Source organism: Aotus nancymaae, unplaced genomic scaffold (genome assembly GCF_030222135.1).
Source record: "Aotus nancymaae isolate 86718 unplaced genomic scaffold, 86718_ANA_hifiasm-v0.15.2.pri h1tg000041l, whole genome shotgun sequence".
NCBI classification, from domain to species: domain Eukaryota; kingdom Metazoa; phylum Chordata; class Mammalia; order Primates; family Aotidae; genus Aotus; species Aotus nancymaae.
Window position 1 is genome coordinate 25765269 of NW_026988455.1, and position 25869 is coordinate 25791137.

Consider the following 25869-nt stretch of genomic DNA (forward strand, 5'->3'; position numbering starts at 1 on the left):
ACTTGGGAGGCTGAGGCAGGAGAATCGCTTGAATCTGGGAGGCAGAGGTTGCAGTGAGCCAAGATCACGCCACTGCACTCCAACCTGGGTGACAAAGCGAGACTCTGTCTCAAAAAAAATTTCTTTTTAAACATAGTCAGCAAAGACACTATTACTGAGCTTCTCTTTGCTTGCTCTACTCCAGGTCTCTCTCCCAGAGATATCGTTAAGTGCCAGTGCTACCAACACAGTATCTTTCAGATCCCATTCAGACTGTGTCTGTCTTTCCCTTGCTGGCCTCTGTTCCTGCTCCTGCTGGCAGGGTTGTCCATTCCAAGTTAATCAGGAAGAATTCTGCTTGGCAGTCCCACTCACTCCATGGGAAGAACCAAACTAAAAGCAATCCTGTAACAAGGAAGGAGCATAAACCTCCCACAACTTTTGTCCCTCTCTTCCCAGCAATATGACTGGGGAACCACTCCTCATCTGTGAAAAAAAGACAGAAGCCAGGTATGGTGGTGCACACCTGTAGTCCCTGCTACCTGGGCAGCTGAGGCAGGAGAAGCAGGATCACTTGAGCCCAGGAGTTTACGTCTGTACTGCACATGAGCACATCTGTGAACAGCCACTGCACTCCAGCCTAGGCAACAGAGTGAGACCCTGTCGCTTAAAAAAAAAAAAAAAAAGAGAGAGAGAGACAGAAAAACTATTCTTGAGGCCTAAGAGATTCCAGCAGATTCCTCAGAATTCTAAGCTTTCCAGTTGTATTTTAAAACAAACAGGGAACAAAGAAGGAAACTGGAAGATATAAACAAGCAGAAATTCTTTTGAGTTCAGTTTGTATTTAAAATTATTTCATTTAACCACCCCATATACAAATTAAAAGGAGCAAAGAACAAATTTCTTATTTAATTCAGGTTTTCAAGACTTAAGGCTTAAAATCCGGTACAACGAATCTGTATACATTACCAATTAAGAACATTTAGCTAATGTCATACACACGATGCATCACCTGCATGATGATGATGGTGACAATGATGACCACCACTAGCAAAACAGACATTTTTATTAAACTTCGAAGGATCAGCTATCAATCTGTTTAAAGCGGTTAGCTCCGAGGAGTGGGATTATAAGTACCTTTCATTTTCACATTACATATTTCTGTAATGATTTAACTTTTTTCTTATTATCTTTATAATAAAAGATTTTTTAAAAAAGATATCATAGGCTTCTAGTTAAGACAGTAAAAATGCAATAGAAATATGAAGGCTACAAAGATTAATAAAATCAGAGAGTTCAAACTACCTCATCTTTTCTTCTTTTTCCCCCAATATTTAGATTATGTTTAAAAAACAAATAAATAAAATAAAATAGAAACAGAAGAATGTTTTTAATCTACTTACCTTTCAGGCCCCTAACATTATATTTTCTAAAGCCAAATAAGTACTTAGATTTTAGGAAGTTTTTCTTAGCTCTTACTAAACTACTATATAATGACTTATTAAGAAGAAAATATATGAAGTGAATTTCAATTAACACTAACATGTAAGAAGAAACTCCTTCCTTGGAGGGTTCATAGAATCAGAACCACCCCTTTTTGCTATGACAAAATAGGTGAAAGTCAGAAATAAGTCCATCTTTCTATTTTCAGTTTATACTCAACTTAATTTTTTAAGAAAGGATTTCAGAACGATCAAGTCAGCTGATCACCAACCTAGCTCCAGCAAGGTTACATGATGTATGTCACACACAATGAAGCCTCAAAGTGCCTGAAATGCTACAGCTTTTCTCTGACGGAAGCTGGCTCCAGGCACTGCATTAGACCTTCCAGCACCTCTAGCCATAGTCCGGAGACAGGCACCAGGCACAGTGGTCACTAGGACCACAGGTTGGACAGCAGCTGCAGCAGCCACCCAGGTGTCCATCTGGGAAGCCCAAGAGAGAGGACTGTTCAGTTCCTCTTTGTCTCAAAGGGCCCTGAGCTACTACTAGACTGGCCCACTGTGGGGTCTGTTGTGCATCCCAACCCTGGAGGTGACATGGTCCCTGTGATGAGAAGGCCAGACTGACATCCCTGCTGTCGTTGCTTCTGAAGACCCTGATGCTACCCTCCTCGCTACTCTCTCAGAGCCAGACCCCACTGCTGGCCCTAAAGAACACGTTTTAAAAGTATCACTCAAGATTCAGGAAAACCAGAGGCAGCAAGAAATTATGTTAAAAAAAAATAAGCCAGCAAACATCTATAAAACATTTTTAAACATTAAAACAACAAAATGCCCACCCCAAATAAAATATTTCCATAACCAATTAGGAACCAAAATCATACAATTTTTAAAACCCCAAAAAGCACATTTTAAAAAACTGCTCACTTAGCACGTGTCCACAGCCAGGGTGGACTGCCACAGCTGCAGTCCCCCTCTGATGAGCACAGTCCATGCCAGCTATACAGGGCACCCACAGGTTCGCTAAATCTTATGACCAGGCAGACAGAGTGGCTGACCGCTCTCAGGGCACAGGAGGAGGCAGGCATGGGACCACCATCTGAAGGGACACAGAGGCTGGGCCCGGAACTGAAGCCCATGCTCTGTGGGTTCAGCTCTGTGAGTACCAGGCTGCCTGAGGCCTTCCATTTCTCTCATGCAACAACACTGTCAGCCACACCAAAACCATGGAAGGAGCATAGAAGCCCAAAGCAACACAAGCAGTGGGAGCTTCTTCGAAAGACCAATATGCATCCAGCCCACTTTTCATTACCGTAAATATGATCATGAATCCTCCTAACACTGAGTCCAAAAACACATTGCAAGGATATTCAATGTATTTTCCCTATTAAAGATATGACCCTTTTAAAAAATACTGCCATAGGAAAAAGTTTAAATGAGCAAGGAAATGGGATACACTCGTGGAAGGCCTTCCCCACTGTTTGGGAGGCATTCCAGGAGTGCATCTCAACTCTTCCAGGTACATAAATGATTCTTACATTTCCAATCACACAGAGTAACTTACTTAGAGCAAAGTAAGATAAACACAGCCTCAGGCTTGGGTGCCTGTGCATCCCTGGGGTTTCACCCACCCTGCTCCAGCCTGCTCTGTATCATCTGCGGCCAGGCTCCCTGCTCTGCAGGGCCTGGGACTGGGAACAGAGAGAGGTCACGCTCCAGCCCAGCCTAGGCATCTCCAGGACTGCAGTGAGGAATCTCAACAGCCAGGTCTCCCGAAGAATAGGGAGGAACACATAACTCTTGTTTTCTTTCTCTCATTATAGAATTGACCACATCTTAGAAGCTAGCTGACCCCCAACCCCATCCTACAATTTTACATGTTACATGAAATGGCCCAACTGTCCTGAACATATATGAAATATTTTTTGCATCTAATCATAAAAAATTTGACACCCACCTTACTAGGAGCTCTTAAAGTTACCACTGAGGTATGAAAAAGTCACCTTATATCCTATTTCTTAATGCCTTCTACCAATTTTAGGTTCTAAGTATGTCCAACTTGCCTTCATAAGCTAATAATAAGCACAATCTACTACTAACTAATAAAACAGGATAAAACAGAATCTGGTTCCCATCCTAGCTTTCCCCTTTGCAGATATTACCCAACGATTTAACAGCTATTCTCCCTTGTGCTTCTGAGCCCGCAGAGCCCCAAAGCAGACATGCTATTCTTTCAGCACGACCAGGGCTGTGGACAGTGAGAGCCGACTTTACAATTTCTAACTGATGTAGCTGGTTCAATGACAGCTGGAGAGTTAAAAATTCACAGTGAATGAATGAACGCATGTAGTGAAATTGGTAAAGACATATGTTTAAAAGATGAGTCTAAGGATGCTACTTATAAATAAATAAAAATTCAGAGTGTTATCAACATACTGAAGATTTGGAATCACATAAATTATTGACTACTAATGACTTCCTATCCATGGTATTTTGTGATTTTCATCAGATAGTAAAAAGATAAAATTTTCTCATGATTTTTATTGGTTCCCTTTCTAACACAGTATACTGGAAAAACAGCTGTTAAGGACATGTGATTTTGCATCCTCACGTTTGAGCCTTCTTGGCCCATCCCTTTTATCATATGATATTTGTACTCTTTTGCCAAAGCCACAACTTATTATCGTTCACAGAGGGTTGATGTTCTATGACGTTAATATCTAATCAATTCAAAGCACCTCTTAAAATGCAATACCATCATCTTAAACCTCTCATCATTTCAACACAATACAAAAACATAAAGAATATTTCAAAAAATAAAACTCAAAATATCTTGGAGATACATAACAACTATCCAAATTTTCAAAAGATGCAATTGGTTTTCTAACTAAGAAAAACAGAGACTAAAATAGAAGGTGGGACACATACAATTCTGCAGCACATTCATCAGTCATACTCATGGGGAGAAAACCACATCCAATTTCTCCTATCTATATTAAAATGACTGAAATGGTGCTGCATACAAAAATGTGAATGAAGGGTCAAACATTAAAGTGGGCTGGGTGTGGTGGCTCACGCCTATAATCCCACCACTTTGGAAGGCCAAGGTGGGTGGATCATTTGAGGTCAGGAGTTCAAGACCTGTCTGGCCAAGACGGTGAAACGCTGCCTCTACTAAAAATACAAAAATTAGCCTGTGTGGCGGTGGGCACCTGTAATCCCAGCTACTCAACAGGCTGAGGCAGGAGTATACCGGGAGGCAGAGATTGCAATGAGCCGAGATCTCGCCCTTGCACTCCAGCCTGGGTGACAGAGCAAGACTCTGGGAAAAAAAAAAAAAAATAGTGGCTAACAAATGCAATTTCTGAACTTATCTCAAAACCTGGTGTGCTTGAATTTCAGGTGTGACTTTAAAATCCTGTAACTTATCAAGTCATCTGAAAAATAATTTTCATAATTTCACATAATATGCCATGTGCTTCTCTAATATGCCATAAAAGTACTCAGCTAATATCAAAATGCATGCATAAAGCTTGACTGGATCCCAATTTAAAAAAAAAAAAAAAACCTACAAATGACTTTGAAAAAAATCTGAATATGGACTTAATATTAAATGATATTAGACACTGCACTCCAGCACAGGTGACAGAGCAGGACCCTGTCTCAGAAAAAATAATGTTAGAGAATTATTATTTAGTTGGTGTGGTAGGAGTAGTATGATAAAGTAAGAGAATGTCCTTACTTTTAGGAAGTGGTGGGGCAAGCTGACATGGTGGAGCAAGCTGAAGTTTTCATGGGTAAAGTGTTACATCTGCAACTTACTTCAAATGGTTTTTATCAAACAAAACAAAACACAGACATATGCTTTATGGCAAAATGTTTATAATTATTGAACCAAGATGGTGGATATATGGATACACATTTCTCTATTCTTTCCACATTTTAATACTTAAAGATTTTCTTAACAAAATTTAGGAAAAAGACACATGTAAATGACGTTAATCACTTGTCAAGAGATTGAGCTAGTTTTCCAATATTTCTTCAAACAGCTCTTTACTTCTAACCCTGTGACATATGAAGCAGGGCTAGTTTAACTTAAACATACACATATAGCCAGAGACCTTGGGAGTATCTCACTCCTGCTCTTCAAAACAAAACAAATCTTCTATGAAACAAGCCTTCATTTATGTCTAACTTATAAAAGCATAATGTTTAACAGATCTACTGAGCACAGGTGCAGTGCTCTCAAGTCTAGCTGATTACACACTGCACTTTCCCAATCCGCATTTCAATCATGGCATCACCCAGATGACAGATCACATCACTTCATTAATGAAAACGTACAGGAGGGATTCTATGGCCAAAAAAGTAATTTCTAACAAGAGGAGAAAAACTAATTTTTGAACAAGAAGTTGAAAACAGTTCATACCAAACCCCGTTAGGGTGAAAAGGAGAATATTTTACAGCATGCCAGAGATGAAAAGGAAAAAAGAGTTTTAAATAGCACGGAACAAAATGAAAGGAGGAAAGGAATTCTACTTAAGCTTTTCGGTATCATCACCAAAGTTAAAGATAAATTAAAATGTAGGAAGAAAAACTCCCATTTGAAACTAGCCACCAATTAAAACTGTATGGAGGGAGGGTAATTATGACAGCATTCAGAATTTTACAGGAAAGTGTCCCTTTGGAAACCACCCAATTTAACCGCCACCCTTTACTGTAAGGAAGTAGTCACAGGGTGGGAAGAAGATACAAAGTCAAGGTTCCCATCTTCCCAACTCCCCAAGTCATGAAAGGCACTTGAACCTGACAAATGATCATTACAATCACAGGAGTCACTAACAAGTCCAAGATGAAGTTTTCCAGTGCCTCGTGCCAATCTCACTCATTACTCCTATGCTCACATCAAACATAGACACCTTCCACTGTAGAAAATCAGAGTTAAGTGCCTCCTCTCTGCTGTCCACTACTATCACAAACAGGAAGGGAATCAAAAGGGAGAAAAATATTAAGTTTTAATAAAACAGTACAAATGGATCATTTCTCTAATGAATCTGAGTCTCCTCCATCATCCAAAAAGCTTCAGACTATTTTATAATTGTAGAAAATTGGTTATGAAACACCAAATGCAAAAGATGTTGCAAAAGGATATCAAATACCAAACGCAAAAGATGTTGCAAAAATGCAAAAGGATATCAAATACCAATTGCAAAAGATGTTGCTCTAAGTGACAAGTGACTATAATACCTAGAGAAAAACTAAAACTTTTAAGTAAGAAAATTAACACCAGCTCAAAGATTTCCTTCTATCTAGGTACGTGGCACAAGGAATTCCTTAGGGGAAATTTTCAAGGACACTTATACATTTATCTAACATATAAGATTGAGAACAAGGGATGGTAGCATTGTTGCTTGCTTTTTAAGGCAGTGCAGATCCTGAAATTAGGGGAAAACATGATATTGCTAATTTGGTAGCATCACCAATAAAGGGTCTAACATTATTAAAGTAACAGCAAACTCACAGTTGATTATTACAAATGCTAGAAAAATAAAGTGAAATTTGTACCTTTAGTGAGGCTAGTGGATGTTCTGGACCAAGTAAACTCCAATGAAAGGAAGCCAGATCTTCATCAGGCAGAATGTGATTTCCTGGAATATAAACATGGACAACATAAAAGCAATCATCTTAAGTAACACAGGATAACTTTTAAAAGCACTGCATGTTGTCATCTATAATAGAAAACTCCCAAACAGAAACTGAGAACAAGTCTTCATCTTTTAACATAAAACAACATACAGCAGGCAAAATCCTTGCAGCTGCCTTGAGAATGACAGGAATTTCTAGTGGAATCCTAACAGCATTCAACATAAGAGCTGCATAAAACTTAAGCAACTTCACAGCACAATATTAAAAATAAACACCAGTTTGCAAAAGGTCAGTCTGACAATGTCAGGATATCAAATACCAATTAGATTCAAGTTTTCATTTGTTCATGAAATAGCTATGGTTCAAAATTACAAAAAACATCCAATGTGAAATCTGCACAATTATAAAATCTTTCTTAGCCAGATTAAATGACAATGACTGCTGATTGTAACATGAAGCAACACCCTTCTCCTATAATTTCCATCACCACCCACAAACATATGTGAAAAGGCCATCCTACAATACTCATGAGGCTATTAAGCTGCTCATCCTATCACTAGTGTATCACAGTCTACAAACAAAACTGTATTCAATTGAGAAACTATATTTGAGGGGAATACTCTACTTTCACAATAATGTTCGTATTCCTGATATACCTGATCTTTAGTAGGTTAGCTATCTCACTGCAATCTCAAAGCAGTAATTTCCTAAACATGATTTTTATAACATTACTTAATCACCTCCACCTTATGATAGCAGATTCATTAATTAGCTACTAATATAAAAAGCAAAACAAACTAAGACCATCTGGAGTATTGCTACATTATACTACAGGTTGAGCAGCCATAGTCCAAAAATCCAAAATGATGCAAAATCAACATGATGCCACAAGTGGAAAATTCCACACCTGGGCTCATAAGATGGGTCAAAGGCAGTCAAAACTTGGTTTCCTGCACAAAATTATTTAGAATGTTTTATAAAATTACCTTTAGGCTATATGTATGAGGTATATATGAAACATAAATGACTTTCATGCTTAGACTTGGGTGCCATCTCTGAGATATTTCATTAGGCAAATATTCCAAAATCTGAAAATATTTAAAGTCCAAAATACTTCTGGTCCTAAGCATTTCAGATGGGGGACACTCCACCTGTATTCCAAACACACAAACACACAATCCAGAGGTACTGAACTCCCATGATGTCCAAATGAGCAAATCTGAGCCGTAAATGCCCAGGTTTGCTGTGCTTGATACTGCTTTCCTCTGTTAATGGATTACATAGAATTTCACAGTGAAGAATGAAGTGTCTAAAATTTTGGAAGCTTTAATTTGAAATAATATTAAGGCAACTCCAACATTAGTAATCGTCTTTGTGAAAACTTAGGTGAAATACTTAAATGAATATTCTAACATTCCTAAAACAAAATACTTTATATACTTTCTATTACAGAAGGGAAAAGAAAAATAAGCTTTCTCATTTGAGGACATTGAAACTTTTCCACCCTGGCCAATGTGGTGAAAATTAGCCAGGTGTGGTGGTGCACAACTGTAATCCCAGCTACTTGAGAGGTTGAGGCAGGAGAATCACTTGAACCTGGGAGACAGAGGTTGTAATGAGCCAAGATCGCACCACTGTACTCCAGCCTAGGCGATGGAGCAAGACTCCAGATCAAAAACAACAAAAATAAAATAAATAAAAAAACCTCAGGAGCTTACCTATAACTTGACTAAACTTTTTGAAGAGATTCCAAGCCCTAAATTGACAACATATTATAATTGATTTTGTTTTTCATTTACTTCAAAACTTCACAAATGAACAAGCTAGAAAAGTATCAGTTGGCATTATCTTCCAAATACTATATTCAAGGTTTCCTAAATAAGATAAACAAGTATTCTTCCATTTTTCAAATGAGCTAAGATAACCATATTCTAAGAGCATATGATTTTCACATTCATTCAAAGTCAATTAATATGCCAAGTTATTTTGCATAGCATTTAAACAAATGTGGAACTTTCCATATAACGTGCCATCCCCATACTCGCTTTTAACATCAGAGGAAATATCCTTTTATATTTTAATATTTGAAAATATATTTAAAAGATTAGATTTAATCCCCAAATCCCCAAAGGCACAAGAGTTCCCTTATTAAGGACTGTATTTGATATCAGATCCAAACAAACACAACTTGTGAAATCACAATTTTGTTGACTGACTCATATGGTAAAACTTGAAATGCTCTCACAAAATAATACATAAAAAACTGTGTGGCCAGGTGTGGTGGTTCATGATTGTAATCCCAGCACTTTGGGAGGCCCAGGTGGGTGGATCGCCCTGAGCTCAAGAGTTAGGAGACCATCCTGGCCAACATGGTAAAACCCTGTCTCAACCAAAAACACACAAAAATTTAGCCGGACGTGGAGGTGTGCACCTCTAGTCCCACCAACTTGAGAAGCTGAGGTGTGAGGATCTCTGGAGCCTGGAAGGTGGAGGTTGCAGTGAGCTGAGATTGCACCACTGCACTCCATTCTAGGCAACAAAGTGAGTTCCTGTGTCAAAAAAAAAAAAAAACGGCTGGGCGCTGTAATCCCAGCAAAGACCAAGGTGGGTGAATCACTTGAGCTCAGGAGTTCAAGATCAGCCTGGTCAACATGGTGAAACCCTGTCTCTATTAAAAATACAAGAGCTCAGGAGCTCAAGACCAGCCTGGCCAAAATAGTGAAACCCCATCTCTACTAAAAATACAAAAAATTAGCCTATAATCCCAGCTAAAAAAAAAAAAAAAATCTTTCTGAAAACCAGGAATTTCTAAAAGTAACCCAAAATATAATCCCCTCTTGAACAGGACTGGATTGGGTTGCCAGCCTCTATAGAATATGAACTGCAAGGGAGGCCAATAACTGAGCACTGGAGACCACACGGCTCCCCAAACTGGCCTTATGTGTCCAAAACAGCCCCCAATCTCGTAAGATTCATGGATTCTAATCACAGAAGTACCTCCCTCCAAAACACGTTTACTTGTATTTGGACACAATTCTTACAAACTCTCAGCAAACTAAAGCTGGATATTAGTAGGGTGAGACAAGCACAATGAAAGCATTAAGAAAGGGAGGTGACAAAAGAGAAAAGAAAGAAAATATACAATGCAAATATAAAGTGACAGACAAATATATTACCTCTTAGGAAATTAGTTCTAATTAAAGAAAATTAAAATACAATGTCATAGTTAAAACAAGATTTTCGTCCTTTCTGAGTATTCAGCATAAGGAATTCCTCCAAGGAAATTTTTTAAAGATATGTATACATTTACTTAAAATATAGGTGTTGGAAACAAGGTACGAAGTTTATTTTTGTTTTTCTTTTAAACTAGTGAGTGTCCTGAAAATGAGGTGAAAACATAACCGTTCTAATTCCATAGCATATTTTCTTCTATTATAAACATAATTTATGCCAAAGGTTTAAATATCTAATTTACATAGCTACCATGTGTTGACATCTGTGATTTAGAATGTTGGTTTTCCAAAACCTTAAGTGAGTTTATTCACAAAATTAATCTAAACAATTCCTGGATAGAACAATACTTCAACATACACTTAAGAACAAAAGTAGCATATTAACTATACCAAAAAATAATACGAAGCAAGGAATGCTAAGGAAGAGCCCACAGCTTGGTTCTTTTCAGTGTGAAATATACATCTAAAACACTGAAGCACTGAAATACTTAAAGGATCAATGTGCTCATCATATGGTCACTATCTTATAAAATAGTTTTCACACTACTCCACCTACCTAAGAGAGCAGCAAAAATAGGAAAACGATTTGGATTCAGGTCCAGTTGCTTGGCAACTTCATGCATCAGATATTGGCTTGTGGTGAGACTTTTCCCATTCCGGCTCAGTTTTAGGGCATGGGCACTGAAATAGTAGGGGATGTTGCACAGTGCATAATCAGAGTCATATGCAACCAAGCCATGGAAACCATTCTCTCTGCAGAAACCAATCACTTCCTGATGGTGATCTTCAATGCTCTGTGCAACCTGGCAAACGAGAAGAAAACTTCATCAGATGTCGGGTAACACTGTAGCAGCAAGCTCAGTAAGCAGACACATTGTATAGAAGCTGAAAAATCGGCTGGGCGCGGTGGCTCACGCCTATAATCCCAGCACTTTGGGAGGCTGAGACGGGTGGATCACGAGGTCAAGAGATCGAGACCATCCTGGTCAACATGGTGAAACCCCGTCTCTACTAAAAATACAAAAATTAGCTGGGCATGGTGGCGCACGCCTGTAGTCTCAGCTATTCGGGAGGCTGAGGCAGGAGAATTGCTTGAACCCAGGAGACGGAGGTTGCGGTGAGCCGAGATCACGCCATTGCACTCCAGCCTGGGTAACAAGAGCGAAAACTCCGTCTCAAAAAAAAAAAAGAACCTGAAAAATCACATTTATTAAAACTATCCATGAAAGCCAAACAGTCAAAAAAATGCCATAATAAAGTTTGTAACACACTGCTCCACTAAGAAATTTCTGTGAGAAACTGAATTCAAATCATCTTCTATCAGTAACTTATGATCCCATCTAGACTGCAAATGAATTTTCAATTCTTATCAAACTCAAAGATCACTCTGCTTGAAAATGCACAAAGCCAGCTGACTCCCATGACAGTATTTCCAAGGAAGAGAGGAAGAGAAAGACACAAGAAAATAAAGAGGTGGGAAAGAAGGAGACAGAAAGAAGCCACCCACTGTCAATGAAACCAAAACAAATTCTTCAAAGTAGATCAAATGTGTCAGATAAGTGAAATCATCAGGATTTTAAAAATAAAAGTATGATCCCTCACCTACCTGTCAACCAGTTCTTATCCGCCTAAGGCCTTCCACACGTGGAGACCATATAAGGATACACCCGTTCATTCTCAATGTAACTGCCACGAGCTTATTCTGTGTCCCACACACCATGTCAGGGCTAGGTCTACATCAACTGCCTTTTTAGTGATGAAAAATCGAAACCAGCCTCTTTACTTCTGCTGAATCCCCACTGTAACATCCACACTACCTCAAATTTCCACAACACACGAAGGAGCAAGCAGAGAAGCAATACCTCTGAGAAGTCAAAGTCCTCTGGACTCTCTCTAGTCCTGAAAATATACCAGAAAGACCTGGAAAAAATGTTCTAAATGATTTACAGTCCAAGACCACCAAATTCTCTCCTGCTGTTTCACATACTCATTAATCCAACTAAAATTTTGGCAGGTTTTTTTGTTTCTACGTTGGCAAAGTAATTTAGAGAACAGAATTTTAAACTAAATCAGGTAATCCCAGTAACAATGGAACATTAACGCTCCACAGGGCCTTAGAGGAGAAAAATGTGTGTCACTCTTAACCTTAAGTTTTTTAAGCTACTATCCAATGTGTGGCTATGCTGAAAGTAAGTTTAAATTAAATTAAATTCAAAATTAAGTTCAAGTGTTCAGTGGTCACAGGAGACCAGAAGCTGATATACTAATCGGACAGCACAGACACAGAACATTCCCATTACCTCAGAAAACTCTACTGGAAGTCACTGTGGAGTTCACCTCACTTCTCACCAACTTTCATAATAAAAGCAGTCACCACGCTTTGTTGGAAAGTTAGCTATGATGAAATCTCACTGAGAGGCAAAGAAAACCTTCTCAAGATGCATTCGTAAAAGAAGGAATCACTTTCTGAATTCTAGGTAAATATTTCGATAAAAACATTTTACTTTATAAGAAAAAAACAAAACAACACCCCATGAGTCAAATAACATTCTGTTCTTTAGAATAAGAAAATGCTGTTTTATCCCTCAATGTAAAAATACTGTACACTAGCTAAAAAAGAATAGATTGTTTAAAAATCTAAAATTAGGCCTGCTTCATCCCCTCACTTCTAGAAATGGTAATTTCTAATCCAACTTCTTTACCTCAAATCCTTTTATTACACAGCACTTTACATTTACAGTGATTTGTAAACTATTTAAAAATCATTAAAAATTACTGGCTTTTTCCCAGACATCTTTAATAGTTAAGCCTGTATACTCTATACTCTTATTAAGAGACATTAAGATGAAAGGAGACAGTAAGTGACCACTCCCTTCTTGGTTCACCCTCCCTCACCCCTCCAAGGAGACCTAGAAAAGGCAGCTTGTTCCTTAGATTCACACATCTTGGGAGTAAGCAGGGCAGAACTAAAACAGAGGCTAAAAGGAGGTAAGAGCCCAGCCCTGCCCACCTTCATCAGCTGGGAGTTAAGAGGCAGCCAGGACTCATCTCCCAGCTTCACAAGGTGGTGAAGAACGCCTGGGTAAGAAGGGGCTGCTGGCCCACAGTGGAAGCAAAGGCATCTCACAAGAAGTGGCTTTCTAATCAAGACCTGAAAGGAGAAGCTGGCCCTGGGCAGGACCTCCAAGGAGAGGATCCATGGGGCATGGGCGGGGGGCGTACAAAGGTCGGGAAGTGAGCCTGGCCTGTTGCCTGGGCAGAAGGACCCACCGTGCTCTGACCCTGGGATCAAGAGCAAAAGTGCGAAATGATGAAGTCTGAGAGTAGCAGGGATCAAGTCTAATCTGGCAGCTTTCAAGTAATGCTGTCAGTGTTGTAAAACAGCAGGCAATATATTTCAAGAGCTGTAAAACATTCATACTCTTTGACCCGGTAACCTCACTCCAGGAAATAGAGCCTAAGAAACCAATTCACCAAATAAAAAACAGAAGCATAAAAAGGATCATGGTAGACTTCTAAGAGAAAAAAATAAATTAAGGAGATAGGCAGATACAGCCACTACTCTGTACTGTAGAGAAACAGGAAAAGCTTAGGATAAAATATTAAACAAAAGCATTTCAGAATACAATATTGTGTATACACAACTATGTAAAACTACGTTTGTAGTAAAAGGCTGGAAAGAAAAAAGCAAAGGCCAACAAAGTTGTAATCAGGGTAGTGAAATTATGCTCTAAAAATCCCTTTTTAAAAGAAAACAACCTAAAGAAAAGCTGAAGAAGTACTATCATAAACCACACCTACACTCTGGTCATATCTCTGCTACAGCACTTCAGACAAACTATTATTCTTTTAGATGTCTGTGTCTCCAAGAGGACAAGGGGCACAGCTTACACATCTTCGTATCAAGGGTCTAGCTTGGTGCTGGCAGCCAGCAAGCACAAAAACATTCAAAAACTGCCCCAGTTTGGCACTACATTTAATGGTTCCCAAAGATTCCTTAAATCAGCAAATTAAAACTAGTAAGATAGAGTAGAAACCAATATCCAGTAGAACCTTATAAAACAAAGGTGGTGGCTGGGCACAGTGCCTCATGCCTGTAATCCCAGCACTTTGGGAGGCCAAGGCAGGTGGATCACCTGAAGTCAAGAACTGGAGACCAGTCTGGCCAACGTAGTGAAACCCCACCTCTACTACAAATACAAAAAAATTAGCCGGGCATGGTGGTGGGTGCCTGTAATCCCAGCTACTCGGGAAGCTGAGGCAGGAGTCACTTGCACCTAGGAGGCAGAGGTTACAGAGAGCCAAGATTGCACCACTGCACTCCAGCCCAGGCAATAAGAGCAAAACTCCACCCCCAAAAAAACAAACAACAACAACAACAAAAAAAAAAAAACGAAGGTGGCATGTGTAGCTTTTCACAATTACATCTTTCCTCCACCCTTAACAGAATTACCTATTCAATCAGAACACTTGATTTTAGATTGGCATTCAAAAGCAAAGTGAATGAACTATTAATAATTCACTAAAACTCTAATTTGCAAATAACTAACAATACCATAATCCTTCCCAAAATCACACAGAGCACTAAACAAACATCTGACTCCTAGAATTCGTGTCCTAAAACAAAAGATAAAGGACCACACCGATAAACACAGCCTCACACCTGCAGCAAAGGTAGGATCTCTCCCATCCTGGCCTCAGTCCATCTTTCCTAACTCAAGTCTCCTGAGTAAAGGTCATGGGGGGAAATCAGAGTCTACATTCCAGCTCTGCCCCAGATACACAACCTGCCAGGACAACCTGCCCAACAACCAATGTAAAATCTCATAGATCTCCACCTTCCTTCAACTTCTAAAATTCTAGAACTCTTCCCTCATGTTAAGACTCATTATGCTTTTATCTGAGGAAATGCAACCTGGCATTAAAAAATCACAAGAGTAACAGAGAGGATGTCCTTTTTCATGAGTGAATAATGGAAGTGTGGTTCCACAGTTATTCAATAGGGGGAATCAGGGGTTGACAGGAGATCTGGCAAAGAAAATCACAAAAAACCCTGAATGAGAGTTAAAAGTCAACTGCCTAGGGGTGGTGGGAACAAGAAGACTCTGAATTTGTCTTTACATCACACAGAATAAACTTTAATATATGCAATGAAAAAAGAAATCAACCAGGGTGTCAGGGGATGCCAGGGTAGAATGTAGACTGACAAATGTATATAATTGTATTATAAAATGTATGAAATAGCCTCACCAAAACTGGTTGAGGAGAAGGAACTGCTTGAATACTTGGGAAACAAAAAAATAAATTAAAAAAATAAATTAATTTTTTAAAAAAAGAAAGAATACTTGGGAAACACTATACTCGATTTGTTTAAGTATGCCTCCCAGAGTCTGCCTTAACAATCCTGAAATTATTTTGCAGGAACACTAGCGTTAAAGCAAATGCTGTATGAGCCAGGTCCTCACTGTCAGACAAAGAAACTACAAATAATCATGCAAAAGGAGAACGCTAGAATAAATTTCGCAGTGTTGGATTAGCTATGAGACATCAGTAAGAACTGGCGTCCAGGTGAAAATACACACATGGGTGGGTACAGAAACAATGGAAGATCTGGTGTTCACACCGATCTCCTTACAGGGACCCCCAAGCAGCAAGAGCACCTGTAGCTGTGAGCTATGAGGGCCTAGACACAGAGACTCCCCAGCAGCAGGACGACACCAGTGCCCAGACCAGGGTTTCCCCAGACACCTTCTCTATGACAAGGAACCAGGGCTTCTCTTTAAAGACAGCTGACGCTGGAGAAGGAAAACACAAGGTGCAACTAAAGCATCTGGTAGGTCCAGAAAGCAAGGAAGCACTCCCAAAACAAAAGGATGGCATGTGTCACATGGACCAACCCAAGTATGCTCCCAAAGCCAGCACCAGGACAATGTGAGCAAGGATAAGGCAGACCTGGATATAACCCCAAGTGAAATGAGTATGACCCTGTAAAAAGAAGACGGGAGCCCATAATGACAAATAGATGATTAAATAAATGAAGGCGGAAGAGACACATTTTCCCTACAGAAGAAATCAAATAATACCATACAATTTTCACCTCAACAGGTAGAGTTTAACCCTCTTCCCCTTGAATGTGAGCTGGACTCAATTACTACTTCCAAAGGATGAGTATGTTACAAATAAGCAAAACTGGTCACTGCAGAGCAAACACCCGCAGACAGCTCCTTACCCGTGTCATCTGGTGCTAAGCCGAGTCAATGCCATGTGCCATGTGGGGTGCTGAGACACACCCTGCATCTCTAGGCTATTCTTCTCCCAAACACACAGCCATAATTTAATACAGAGAAAGCATCATGCAAACCCAAATTGGGGACATTCTATAAAACACCTGATTAGTACTCCTCAAAAGTGTCAAGATCACCAAAGACAAACAGAGAAGCTGTCCCAGAAGACAGGGGATGGAGGACACTAGAGGTCCTGACCAGGGTCCCCAAACAGAAAAGGATACTGGTGGGAAACAGATGAAATCCAAATGAAGACCATCATGTAGTCTATAGCAGTCTACCAAGGCTAGTTTCTTGATTTAGATCACTGTACCAGCTAGCAGGAAGTGAACATTCTCTGGAAGCTGAGTAAAGGATATTTGGGAAGTCAGTACTATCTCTGCAAACTTTCTATAAAATTATTCCAAATAAGTTTATTTTTCTAAAAAAAGAGTCAATATTCTAGAAGACAAGACATCAGCTGAAGGACTATTTCAAACCACTTTATTAGATGAACAAAATGTAACAGGCACGTGAAAAATAAACCCTGGCCTAAATGCAAGTTTCAAAAAGCCTATTATATAAAAACAGAAATCTTCCCACAGATAGTCCAGTTGAAAGAAACAGGAAAACCTACAAAGTATGGAATTTGATTACCTACAAATTTATGAGTGAATAAATGTAGTCAAACTACTAAGTATATTCATAAGAGGCCCAAGAAACAATTCCTTAAGATTTAAGTCAAGGAAAGCCTAGGTAAAAAAATCCCATCAAGGATATGAGCAAGGGTGAAAAGATGATACAACACAAGGTTTGGGTGGGAATGAAAAAAAGATTCTGGGTTGCACCAAAATAACTTACAAGGCAGTTACTTAATTAAGAATAAACATTAAGTACTGGGCTGAAGTTTTGGGGATACAGGGTCTGACACACTTGAGCTCCCCTGCTTTTCATCTGGTCTTCTGAAGCTCTGTTCTGTTTTCCCTTCTTCAGTACTAAGCCACTCTCTCACTCTTATTTATCTATTTCTTCTTCCCTTGCCTTCCAACACCTGGCTTGGACTAGGCATAAAACAAGAATATGTGTACTTCTAGTTCTTAATGTTAATTTCAGAAGTGAGTTAAAACTATTAAACACAATGTTGAGATGATTTCATTTTGAACTCCCTCAAAGAACAAAACGACATAAAAAATTAAGCCCTGAAAACATGTACTTACAGGTAGCCCTTGAAAGGGGGTAAAGTCACCCACAAGAGGTAAACCAGACTTTGAACTATGAGCTGCCTCCTTCCTGAAAGTCCCAGGCTAGTAGCCACTGAAAGTATCTGTCATTTTAAAAGCACCAGGCTTTTAAATTAAATTAATTTAAATTAAATTAATTTTTGTCATGGCTAACATTTCCACTCCATCAAAATGCAAGCTTTAACATCAAGGAAGTGAAACTCTAAAACTCCTTCTGTAGACAACACCAAGGAGCATTCTACTTCAGCTCTTGTCAAGTAATGAGGGAGCTAGTGTCCAATACAACACCCTAACCTGGGACAGCCAGCATGGGAATCACAACACTTCTCAGCCTCTTTCTCCCTGTCTACCCCCTCCCCAAGAAATACGCTAGGTGTCATTAGGTTGGAAAGTTTAAGAAGTGGCAAAAGGGCCCATTTCTGGTCTCAAGAAAGTACTTTGTACTTCATTTAAGATGATAATTTTATGCTACCATAAATTTACCAAATATTCCTAGCTAAACCTTTTATCTCTGTGAGTTTTACATTTCATCATTAAAAAGGCAGATATATTAAAACTCAGGATTTTTATAAAGAATAATGACTAAAAAAACTCCCAAGCTTACTTGGCAAGTATAATTGTTTATTTCTGAAACACAGCTACGGGGACAACCCCAGAAGAAGGAAAACTTAACAATGTTACTTACTCCTAGTCTCCAGTGAAGAAACACTTCTATAATGAGGTTTGTGTCTCTGGCACCAGGTGGGTGAACTCCACTGCCTACTTTAATACTTTCTGTACTTCCATTTCTTCATCTGTAAAAATAATAGTATTCCTCTATCTCATAGGGTAGCTGTGATGATTAAACACACTACATGGAAACAGCTCAGAAGCATTCACAAATAATAAGCATTTGACAAATGTCAGTTACTATGTACTGTTAAATAAGGTACGTAAAAAGATTTCTTTATACTTTTCACACAGGACCTCAAACACTATGGGTTCTCATAAATAAATTTTCTGACAGTAGGAAAACATCGTTAATGTGGTTTTTCTTCAGAATGATTTTACACGAGGGAACAATGTGACACATCCTCTAGACAGCTATCCGATTTGGAAGATATAAGACAATCTGAACATAAGAGTATATAGGTCCACCTAAATTATTTTGTTTCAAAAAGCAACAAAAAGTCTTTGGCCTCTTCCCAATGGGCAGTCAATAGCTATGAGGTGGGTAAAACTAACTCTGAAGCTTCTATTCCCTATTCTAGTCCAACTGAACAATGTGAACATTAAAAAAAGTCAACTCCAATTTACTGGCAGATTTTTTTTTTTGCTGTTTATGTTAATGGGCAACTTAAATGTTATGACACATAGCAACAATGTCTCTAAAAAGAAATTTCTCTCCTCAGGTAAGCTGAAATCATAGCTGAATAAACCTATCTTACATATCTCATTTAGAATGACTGAGAATTGGGCACAGTGATCTTAAAAAATAGGGAAAAAAAAATCTCTTTTAAAATAAGGGAGTGGATGAAACATGAAAAGATTCTCAACTTCACTCATTATTACAGAAATATAAATCAAAACCACAATGAGACACTATATCTCACATCCATTAGGATGGCTACTATTTAAAAAAAAAAAAAAGAAAAGAACAAATGTTGATGAGAATATGTGGAGAAAAACAAATCCCTTGTGCATTGCTGATGGGAATGCAAAATGGTGCAGCTTCTTGGAAAATAGTATAGTGGTTCCTTAAAAAACAGAACACAGAACTACCCTATGATACAGCAATTACACTTCTAGGTTGAAAGAATGGGTGTGAAGAGATGGTACACTCATGCTCATAGCAGTATCATTCACAATGGCAAACAGGATGGAACCCAAGTGTCCATCCACTGATGAGTGGATAAATGAAATGTGGTCTAACCAATACAACAGAATGTTACTGAGCCTTAAGGAGGAAATTCTGAATGCACGTTACAACACATATGAACCCTGAAGACATTGTGTTAAGTGCAATAAGCCAGACACAATATTACAAATACTGTATGATCTCATTATATGAGGTGCCTAGAGTAGACAACTTCAGAGACAGAGAGTAGAATGGTGGTTACCAGGAGCTGGGGGATGGAAGGAATGGGGAGTTATAGTTTAGTGGGTACATAGTTTCAGTTTGGAATGAGGAAAAAGTTCTGGGGATGGATGGTGGTGGTGGCTATACAACAATGTGAATTACTTAATGCCACTGGGGCCAGGCATGGTGCCTCACACCTATAATCTCAGTACTTTGGGAAGCTCAGGGTGGTGGGTCACTTGAGGTCAGCAGTTCAAGACCAGCCTAGCCAACATGGTGAAACTCTGTCTCTACTAAAAATACAAAAGTTAGCCAGGTGTGGTGGCAGGAGCACATGTGTAATCCCAGCTACTTGGGAGGCTGAGGCAGGAGAATCAGTTGCACCTGGGAGGCAGAGGTTGGAGCGGGCTAAGATCGCAACACCACACTCCAGCCTTGGTGACAGAGCGAGACTCCATCTCAAAAAATACATATATATATAATATATACACACACACACACACACATACACACACACACACACACACACACACTGAACTGTACATTTAAAAACGGTTAGGTTGGTAAATTTTATGTTATACGTATTTTGCCACAATTTTAAGAAACAATGATAATAAAAAGAATGGTGTCTCCCTGTCTTAGAAGGCCTAGGTGCTTGGCTCCAAAGTTAACTTCCTACTTGTAAAAAGGTAGAGTATTCCTTTTCCTTTGACTAACAAAATTAGCATGTATGTAATAGATTGTATCTGCCAGGCTGTATCAAAGGGTGACACTTCTTTTTTGCTTTTACAATCTCTTTAGCACACACTGCTTGTGATATGATCACAGTCTGGTTCAATGCTTACTCAATAATATAGGTTGAGTGTCCTTTATCTGAAACACTTACGACCAGAAGTGATTTGGATTTCAAACTTTCTCAGGTTTTGGTATATTTGTTATTATACTTACCAGCCAGACATTCTAAATTCAAAAATCAAAAATCGAAAATGCTCCAATGAGCATTTCCTTTGAGCATCATGCTGGTGCTCAAAAAGTTTTGGATTTTGGAGCATTTCAGATTTGGGATGCTCGAATTGTGAAACTGTTTGATTTTTTCCCTCTAAAAATATTAATAATAACAATAAAGGAGTGGATGTCATAAAAGAAATGCAAACTAAACTTTACAAACTTTAAAAAAAATTTTTTTAATGATAAAAGGAGGAAATACCCACATTATTTGTATTCAGAATCTATTTAGCCTATTCTAGTAATCTAATGACTCAACTAAATCCTAGTAATATCATTCTCATCAAAATATCATTCCAAAATACAAAACATCAAATTTTAATTTTCATAATTTAGAAAAAAGAACCTCAGGTTGATACAATTTATTTCAAGATAGTAACACTTGCAAACTCTTCATAGGTCCAGGAAATTAAAACACCTCATCCATGGAGTCTAATGACCCCCTCCAACAGTCTGGTATGGCTTGTTATTACTGTTCATAAATGTGTTATAGCGCAGAGGATGAATGATGCACTTCAGACCTGTGAAGTCAACCCTCCAGCAATAAACCTTTTAATATACTTCCCTGAATTAACTAGTAAAACACCAATATGGTAAATTCAGCCTTCAAGAAAGTTAATTGACTCCTAAGACAACTGAGAAATGCCAAATGACTAGGCTACAAAAGTATCGTTTCTAAATCATAGATCCTAAACTCCATAATGCAGACTGACCACCACCTCTGCAAATAATGCAGTGGGTCAAGTTCAACTCTACACTGTCTCCTAAGATGCCTAGAAACAACGTATGATAAAGCCAGGTGTAACAAGAAGAAAGGTGGCTAAATGTAGCCCATTTCCCTAAGCAGTCACCCTTTTTATGCCCTCAACACATCTCCTAAGAAGCATAAAAGGCTTATTCAAAGATAAAAACTCTGCACCAGGTGGCTAAGCTGATGCCAGTGATTTTGGAATTAACTCTATGGGGACTTTAAAACTGCTTCCTATCATCTTTCTGCCATCACACTTCCTTGCCAGAGTAAAGTAACTGGTGATTCATATCAATTTATCAAATACTTTCTGAGCATGTACTACACACCACCAGGTATTGTTCTAAGAGTTGGATAACAAGCAAGGTCCTCATCAGATTTACTTCTAGAGAAAACATAAAAATAAGCAAAAATGAAATAAATGATTAACTATATGGAGACACTTAGAGAATTTAAAAATATTTTTATCTAAACTGATTCGTTTGAATGCCTGTTTTATTTAGAAAATTGTGCCTATAAATCTACTAGAAAGTAGTCTAATTTTTCAAATCCTGAAATCTCTCTTCTTTATATTACATGATATTTGACATTTATTCCTACAGTGTAGTAATTATTAAGGTAGGAACGTGTAATGTGTTAATTCGTTTCCTCCCATTCGTATAAATTTCAGAAAACGAAAATGAACAGCAATGTCAATCTAAACATATTAAACATAGGAAGTACACCTGTGTGTATTTTGATTCAAAAAATTAAGTTGCAGTTTTGATTACTTATCTTCCTAGTATACTTGGATATCTCTATTTCAAACATTTATATGACTTTACAAAGGCATAAAGCTTAGAATTCTTTGATTTGTTCATACCAAGATTTCCTTACCTTGGCACTACTGATATTTTGGGCCAGATTATTCTTTGCTGTGGGGGCTGTTCTGTGCACTATAGAATGTGGCAGCATCCTTGGCCTCCACCCAATAAATGCCTTCAGTTAACATCCTCCCCCAGCTGTGACAACCAAAAATGCCTTCAGGCACTGCCAAATGTCCCCTGCCAAATGTCTCAACTGTCAACTCTCTTTGAGAATCACTCACAGGTCTTCACTGAGTAAACATATTGTTCTACAGTATTAAAGGAAGTTCCAAACAAGAAAAAAATAAAAGATTTAAATGAACCTTCACAACCCAGAGGCTGTAAGTTCCCTGAAGGTTTCCTTCCTTTCCTGTTCTGTTCACCCCTCCAGGTCTGGGCATTAAGAGACACTCAAACATTTGCTGAAAGGAGAATTAATCACCATTGGGAACCAGTCAGAAAAGAGAGTATGAGAAATTTAAGATTTAAAAAAAACAAATCTTAATTGATCCAGATTTTGAAATAATTTCATTTGCCTGGCTATATAATAGAACCCAGCAAATATTCTGATTAGAGTTGAGTGCCTATGGCTAAGCATAAAGGGGTACAAGAGGAGTAAAACACATTTCCCTGGCCTCAAGGAGCCTACGGGGGGTGGGGGAGGAAAATATACAGTTATGCAGGTAGGTGCAATACAACAGACTACAGAATGTTCACTACAAACATGCACAGGGCTGTGTGTGTATGTCCAGTCCACTTTTTCAAATATCAAGAGATTCCATGAAGAAAGCTGGCATTTGATACGGGCTTTCAAGTATAAGTAAAATTTTGATGACCAAAAGTAGGACACAGTACAGTAAACAAGAAGGAATGACATAAGCAGAAGATGGATATTTCTTGGGGAAATAGTGAGCAGTTGGGTTGGGAACATTTAAAAAGTACAGTAGAGAAATTGTGAAACATGAAGTACGGTCAAATGAGTTCAGGTCACTGAAAGGTCTACAAGTCTGAACAAGGAATTTGGACTTAATTTTGTTCAAGACTAAACAGGAGAGTGACCTCCCTGAAGATGTGGCCAATTTACCCTCTCAAAGCTGTGCAAGATGAGTTCCACTGGGGAGTGGGAGTAGGTACAGAGGCCATTTTGACTGCTACCCACAGTAATACAAAAGTGTAATGATATGGAATTTACCTATAGTATATGCCTTGCATTCTATTTTTCGTTCTATTTTAATCTCTGTCTTTTTTAAAAATAAAATAATGGCAAACATCCAAAAATTTCGTTTCACAACCCATCAAAGAGTTTGAAAAGCATTTCTTAGACCTTCTGGGTAAATATTAGGAATTCAATTGTTGGGGGTACTGGAAAAAAGGAAGAGTATAACAGTGAAGTGGGACACTATTGAGCCAGCATTGGCCTGGTGTGTCATTATTCTAAGGACTGGGAGGGTGGGATGCTGGAATGGCAAGCACGACTCTAGGGTGGTAGAGAGTGTAACTCTGAAGTGAGTGATCATGAAGTTCAAGCTAGGTACAGCTAAAAAGGAAACAGAACAGAATGGAAAAAGAGAAATGGTGGAAGGCAAGCGGGGTCAGATAGTGGGAGCAGCAAGAAGCGACAGGGAAATAGTGTTCAAAAGTGTTAAAGGTAGGGTCACTTAGGAGTATCTAAGGTGCAATTAGAAATTCATTCCAGTTGTACAATCAGGATGGCAGATTAGAGATGTGAATAGTCAGTGTCTGTGTTGATGGGATATAGTATAAACAATATCTAAAGTATGTAAAACCAGGTGCTGAAGTCTCTGAGGACAGTGAGGCTGTGCCTTGGAAATGGTGAGATGTTGAATAAACATGTGGTTAGCACTCACCTCAAAAGATATAATACTGAGAAATATGTAATGAAGAACATATTATGGAAGTGGCCAAGAGGATTGTGGCATTTAAGGAAACATAATATTGCAGTTACCCCAGGAAATGGAAGCACATTGATCATTAAAAAAGGTTCAAGGAGGCTGACAGGAAGATACAGCGTGGTTTTTGATAGGTTTAATTTTAAAGTTAAAAAAAAAAAGGGAAGAGATTTAGATGACAATGATAATTGTTGATAAAGATCAGTGCTCAAATCACAAATTGGTGGCACAAAAGCTGAAGCTAACTTAGAACCAAGTTTTGCTTCACTTGGCATTTTTAAAATGGAATAATTTCAAATAAAATCCGGGTTTCTGGCTTTCTTGCAAAGACTGGAAGGTCTCACAATGTTGACTCTATGGTCCTACAAGGCTTTTATAATGTGTGCACACCTTTGGATCTACTGTGTATGTACACCATGTGTATACCATCTGTTGGGGTTGGATAAATTATGGAACACTATTTAGGGACTAAAAAGAATTAGAGCTCTAAGTATAGACATGGAAAGACTTCTTACAAATATAAAAACAAACTGCTGAATAACATATAATGTTGATCACATTAATGTGAAAAAATAGAACTATATTATAATAATATATATTATGTAACTTATGACATAAAGTATATGGCCTACACAGCCACTGTGGAAAATAGTATAGCAAAATTCCTTAAAAAGAAAAACAGAGAACCCTGCATGACCTGCACATGTACCCCAGAACCTAAAGTAAAATTAAGAAAAAGAAAAACAGAGAATTACCATATGACCCAGCAGTTTTACTTCTGAGTATATACCCAAAAGAAAAGCAAGAACCCGAACAGCTCTTAGTATACCATGCTCATAGTAGCATTATTCATTATTCACAATAGTCAAAAAGTGGAAGCAACCCAAGTATCCACAATAGATGAATGGATTTAAAAAATGTGGTATATATACACAGTGGAGTATTATTTAACCTTAAAAGTTAAGGAAATTCTGATACAATCTACAACATGGATAAACCCTGAAGACATTATGCTACGTGAATTAAACTAGTAACAAAAGTGGTACAACAGAGAAATATATACAATGACTAGTTTGAGATATAATATGGCCAATTTTGAACCTTAAAAATCTTCTAGTCAATTAAAGGTCCTTAAATATAAGATATACTGTCAGTGCTCAGGGTCTAGTGATGGACGTTTTTCTTCTGAATAGAAACTTGGCTCTTCCTATTCTAACTAGAAAAAAAAAAACGAAAACATAGTAGAAGCAGTTAGCTATCATAACTGACCTCGTGGTAAACTGTAGGTAGGCACACCCACAAAGTATTCTTACACAAAGAAGCTGAACTTTGACTTTAGCACTCCACTTCCGTCTTGCCGTTACTAATGACTTGTCCCCAGATGTCACTTAATCAATAGATCCTATTTTTTCACATGTAATATGGAGTATCCACTCTGAGGATTAAATTACATTGTATATGTGAGAAAGAACCTAGCAAGGACCTGGTCTGATACCAG

General features: G+C 38.4%; 1 protein-coding gene across 4 annotated transcripts in view; it reads right to left on the reverse strand.

Annotated features, from left to right (window-relative positions):
- FAM120A (family with sequence similarity 120 member A) overlaps nt 1–25869 on the reverse strand; it is a 118773-nt gene that overhangs the window by 88074 nt on the left and 4830 nt on the right. For all 4 annotated transcript variants that reach the window (XM_021671900.2, XM_012463587.3, XM_064361594.1 and 1 more), the window contains exons 2-3: nt 10857–11103; nt 6987–7069 (exon numbers count right to left, since the gene is read on the reverse strand). In XM_021671900.2, coding sequence (XP_021527575.1) covers nt 6987–7069; nt 10857–11103 — 330 coding nt within the window. The remainder of the gene's footprint in view (nt 1–6986; nt 7070–10856; nt 11104–25869) is intronic.